The sequence below is a fragment of the Hippocampus comes genome, unplaced genomic scaffold (assembly GCF_001891065.2).
Source record: "Hippocampus comes isolate QL1 unplaced genomic scaffold, H_comes_QL1_v1.1 scaffold326, whole genome shotgun sequence".
NCBI lineage: Eukaryota > Metazoa > Chordata > Actinopteri > Syngnathiformes > Syngnathidae > Hippocampus > Hippocampus comes.
In genome coordinates, this window is record NW_017805930.1 from 1,141,033 (window position 1) to 1,146,621 (window position 5,589).

General features: G+C 46.8%; 1 protein-coding gene across 1 annotated transcript in view; it reads right to left on the reverse strand.

The window, feature by feature from the left end:
• The window catches only part of LOC109527750 (RNA binding protein fox-1 homolog 3-like), a 236,164-nt gene that overhangs the window by 23,279 nt on the left and 207,296 nt on the right, over window positions 1-5,589 (reverse strand). Inside the window, 1 exon segment of the mRNA XM_019889832.1 lies at window positions 2,869-2,927. Coding sequence (XP_019745391.1) covers window positions 2,869-2,927 — 59 coding nt within the window.

Consider the following 5,589-nt stretch of genomic DNA (forward strand, 5'->3'; position numbering starts at 1 on the left):
AGAGAACATGGTCAGGCTTGGAGGGGCCCGCCGTACATATGCAACCCCCCACCCCCACCCCCGCCCCGGCTTTTCATCACGGCCGGTTCGGAACTAATCCTTGTGATTTCCCCGTCAGGCGGGACAAGATGCGTATTTATTTATTTGCTTCCCGTATTTCCTCCGCTCGGTCTGTGGCAAGAAGATAAGACGGCCGAGGAGAGAGCCCCCCCCCCCCGCCCCGGCTTTTCATCACGGCCGGTTCGGAACTAATCCTTGTGATTTCCCCGTCAGGCGGGACAAGATGCGTATTTATTTATTTGCTTCCCGTATTTCCTCCGCTCGGTCTGTGGCAAGAAGATAAGACGGCCGAGGAGAGAGGGCAGCAAATCAAGCCCCCCCCGCCCCAAGAAAAATAAATAAATAAATAAATAAAAACCTAGGAAGTCATCCTCAAGGACAACAACTTCAACGCGGGCCTTTACGAGCGTCGGGAGTGAAGGTTGGCGAGGCTATCGGGAGGAGCAGCACATGCTCTCCCTCGCCGGGCTCCTCTTATCTTCCGATAGAAGCCGAGAATGCACCTCACAGGAGTGAGTGACACCCAGCAGGGGGGGTCCGGCGCGCAGACCCCCCGCCAGGAGAGACGCTCCTCACCACGTCCTCGCTGTTCCATCTGATGGATTGTGTTACACACGTTACCGAGTATCTCGTGCGCCGGGTCACTTGAAAAAAATGGCAAACGGCGTGAATGTCGAAAAGCTGACGTGAAATGCTGCAGAAGTCGGTGACGTGGCGAAATGCGAGACTCAGTCCAGAAACAGAGAGGGAGGAGATCAAAATTGAAAAGGATTTCAGCCCGAATGAGCGTAACATTCTGAATTTGGAAATGATTTGACTCCAGAAATGTGCAGGCGTAAATGCCTAAAATAGCACGGAAGCATGAGAATTTGATGCTGAAAATTTGAAAGGAAGAAAATTGAAAAAAAAAATTGAAAAGAAGAAAAAAAAATCTAATAATTTTGGAAAAAAAATTGAAAAAAAAATTTAATTTAAAAGAAGCACATTTTGAAGTCAAAGTCGCTCAAGAAATGTGGAAGCTGAATTCATTTGCGTTCATTTCAGAATTTTTACTGCGAAAAGCGCACAATTTTGGGGGAATGCGGGAATTATTGAAATGTGGAAGGAAGACAAGTCGCCTGGATGTCCTAGAAGGAAATCAATATGTTCAAGCTGGAATATGCTTTGAATGGGCGGAGAAAGGTGGCAGGTGAACTTTTCGAGTGATATGCTCTTCAACTTTCACTCACAAAGAAACCCCTGCAGAAAAGTGAAGCATAGAAATTTTCAAAACAAAACAGAAAAACCCGCAAACAAAGACCAAGAAGTGAGTCCTCCTCTGAAAAACATCATTTTGGAAAGAAAACCAACAAAAAGGGGCATGGCAAGGAATACAAGAAGAAAGACGAGGAGCAATTCCTGCAAAGAACAAGAAGAAAAAGCCAGTCCCTCACAAAAGGACAAGTGAGTCCAAAAGAAAAAGAATGGTCGCAGGAAAGATGAGGAAGCAAATTCCTCGGAAACGAAGCAGAAGATGACGATTGAGAGGAACGAAACGACGAGTCCCATGGGTGAGGCTGGAGAGAAAGAAGCGACTCGTAGTCGCGCCAGCGAGACGGCTGCGGGGCAAAACGTGGAGTGCGTCTGTCATCAAACCGCAAGTGATGTCCTTTTTTGGTGACAATTGGCTTCTTCCTTGACAATCGCACCATGTTTTCGTGGTTCAAATAAAAAAACAAAAAAACGGTACTCCGTCATTTCGTACATCCTGAATTGGATGCCAGCCAATCATAGGGCACACATAGACAAACAATCACAACTCCGGATAATTTTAGAGTGTTCCATTAACCTGCCACGCATGTTTTTGGAATGTAGGAGGAAACCGGAGTACCCGGAGAAAACCCACGCAGGCACGGGGAGAACATGCAAACTCCACATAGGAAGTCCAGAGCTGGAATCAAACCCGGTCCCTCTGCACTGTGAGGTCGACGCGCTAACCACTCAATCAACGGGCCGCCCCCCCCCCACCCCCCCAGCAAACAAATCAAACAAAACGAAACAAACAAAAGTTCTCTGGAAGAATTTTATGAAATCTGTGGGAAAAGTCTCCAGAAAATTGAATGGGGGTGGGGAAGTAGTTGCACTCTCGTCCGATTTCTGCTTCCCCGCCTGATAAATGTTGACAGTGTGGATATGATCTTCATCCTCTCAGGTGCAAACATGGCGCGCCCACACACACAAACACACTTGTTATCAGCAAACATGCTCGGCAATCGTTCGCATAGCGCATTCCGAACTTGAGCCTTCAACAGCAGTTGAAGCAAGTCGTGCAAGGTTACTTTTTTTTTTTTCTTGCTGCCTTTTTTTTGTTCTCAAATGTGACAAAAGTCCAGAGTGCAGAGTTGACATAAATCTCATTCATCGCTGGAATTGTCACCTGCTGGCCATGTGGGAGAATAAACTCTCGCACGTTATGAATTTTGTCAAACATTCCACACAAAACTACCCCAAAAGTTCAAAACAGCTTTCAAATGTCTTCAAATTACGGTTTCATGTTAGCGGGACCAAAGTTAGAGTTTCAAATTAGGCTTTCGAGCCAATATTGGAGTTTCTAATTAGGCTTTATTAGGGGTTAAGGTTTCAATCTAGAGTGTCAAGCCACGGTTAGAGTTTGAAAACATGGTTATGGTTTCAAGTTAACCGTCAAAGTAGGACTTTAAGGCTAAGATGATTTCGTGTTAAAGTTTGAAGCCTTAGAGTTTTATGTGAACCCTCGACTGCTACGTTAGCTGGGCTAACCGGTAGGAAAAAAAAGATGGCGGCGCTCACCTGTCGCTGTAGGCGGCGGTGGTGGTGGGCTGGGCGAATCTGTACGCTGCGTAGCCACCCTGAAAAACACAACAAGAAACCATCATCGTTTCAGACAGCAGAGGGGGCGCTCATATGCTGACTTATTTCAATTGCAACCAGAATGAACACGGGGCGGCCTTAAATACGCGGTTGCTGGTGAGGTCGGCACGGTGAGGAGTAAATGACAAACCGGGCTGTCTCGAATCAAGTGGTCAAGAATCAAGTCATCCTTATGGATGCAAACGGCTTGCTAGTTACTTGAAGTCACCACAAAATGAAAACAAAAACAAGATACTGTTTGCGCCGATGTAATTTGCTTTGCTTCAAGACGTTAGCGCATGGGCGTCAAACATACGGCCCGCGGGCCGGAACCGGCCCCCAAGGAGGTTCGATCAGGCCCGCAGGATAATTTAAAAGTGAAAAGATACATAAAAGACACAAAATGAAAAATTTTAATAAGCTGCAATTCATGGATCATCCGCTAGGGGGGGAACACTGTTTTGATCAGAGTAGAAGACAACATTGTTTTGATCAGAGCAGAAGACAACAGCAGTCTCAGTCGGTCACTGAGACAGACCCAACACAACAGTAAAAGACAGCTACCTAATTGCTAGCGAAATAGCATTAGCATCAAAGCCGTATTCCGATGGTGACTTTGTTAAACGATGCATGATGAAGGCGGCTGAACTTGTCTGTTTCGAGAAGCGACAAGCTTTTGCCAACAAAGGAAACGCGGGTGGGGTACATTGTAGGACAGAACCCCCCCAAATACGTACAATACAGTATCGGATATGTATGACTTTAAAATCCGCGAAGGGAACCGCCCATCTGACGAGGGAGGACCGCCACGGCTAGTGTTGAGGCTTTGTGCGCGAGCAGAGGGAGGCCACGAATCAGTTAAACATTTGACTGAGCAGCCAAATTCGCAGCATTTTGAGAGTGAAGAGGCACCCGCTGCATTATTAAACATCCTTTTTCTTTCCCCGACACGCCACCGGCTTGCCAATCAAGTAAGACGGTGGGGGGGCGGCGGGGCGTGGTGACAGCAGGGCGGCGGGAGAGTGTTCATTTGCCAGAGTGGAAGGAATTAAGGAGCTCATTGTTGGGGCGTCGCGCTAACTCTGTGAAAAATGGAGCTGCCCAACTTTTTTCTATTAACGGCCGCACATCTGGGTCCTGCGCACCGCTCGGGTGCTGTTTAATAATGCAGCGACCGTTCACTTTCAGACTCACAAACCTTTTCAGGTCAGAGGTTCACGCCGAGCCCGATGGGTCTCCCCAGCTTTCCCCTTTTGGGTTTGTTTGTTTTTCTGCAGGGGACAGGAAGTGGCGGCCGGATGACTTCCTGCGGGACAGCCACGCCTCGGGACCGATTACAACTGCAGCCGCGGTCCGCCGCAAACTCGGGGCCATAAATCACCACCGCCGGCGTTGTCAAATGGTGCACACGACAGCGCAGCACATTTGTTATTGTGTCGTGGCGGGGCGTGCATGAGACACGCACGTGCACACGCATTAGCATAAATGACATATGCGGCGGAGATGTGCGCTGGTTTGTTAGCAGGTCAGCAAAGGGAGACGCTTGCTGGGATGGCGAGCGCATGCCGATCACGATGACACTTGGTCGGGATGGTGCTGACGTGACGGCAGATGGTGATGCTTGGTTCATGTCAGATCAACTATTTCACGACCATTGAAGTTTCTGCTTTGTCAACACTTGCGACACCAACTTTTTTCGGCTATGAAAACGTAATCTGCGTGACAAATGTAATTCAACATCTTCAATTCAAAATATAACTTAAATGCAACACTACAACTGATCTCTGTCCCACGTGATTTTTGATGTACACACATATTCGATGGTACAGTGAAACTCCTCTACAACGAAATCATGTTTGCAGCAAGAAATTTTTCGCAACAGGGGGTTTGTCACTGTAGCAAATTTGATCTTTGAACAGAGAAAAAGATTTCGTATAACGCAACAGGGTTTTTTTGTTCTTGTATGGGGGCAGGAGAGTGGGAATGGTGTTAATGCATGAAGATTTTTTTCACACTCGAGGGTATTTCCGCCCATGTAGGTTTCGTTGTAGAGGAGTTTCACTGTAGATATTGAATTATTGTAAAGTATCATCTTTAAGTAGATTTTTTTTTTTGAAGTTTTTTTTTTTTTTAGAAGTAGATTTTTTTAATAGTTTTTTTTAAACTTATTTCTTTTCAGTCACAAATGACATTTAGATGTCTACAGCTTTTAATATTTTATTCGAAGAAATTGCATCTTTTAAACCTTTTTTTTTGTGGAAAAAATATTTATTATCAGTGTTTTTTGATGGTAAACAACTTGAATGTTTAAAATGCAAATTATTTGGCACAGATGTACTTCCTGCCGCTCAAGGTGACGCTGAGTTGGTACGGATTGTGTCGGTGGTGGTGATGACGGGTCTGATGGAGGTGACGCTGGATGCCAACGTGATGAGAATGTGTTGCCGATGACGGTGATGGTGATGACGATGGTGTTGAGAGCGGCGTGCGGGCAGGGCAGGCCTTCACCGAAGCGACGGCGTCGCTCTCGTTATCGGAACAAGCTGGACAAACAAATCCGTCATGCGCGGCGGGCGTCTGTGATAAACAGCGGCGACATCTCGGCCGCATCACGGTGGGTGGCGTGGGCTGGGTTATATATCTCTGAGGGGGATGGGGGTC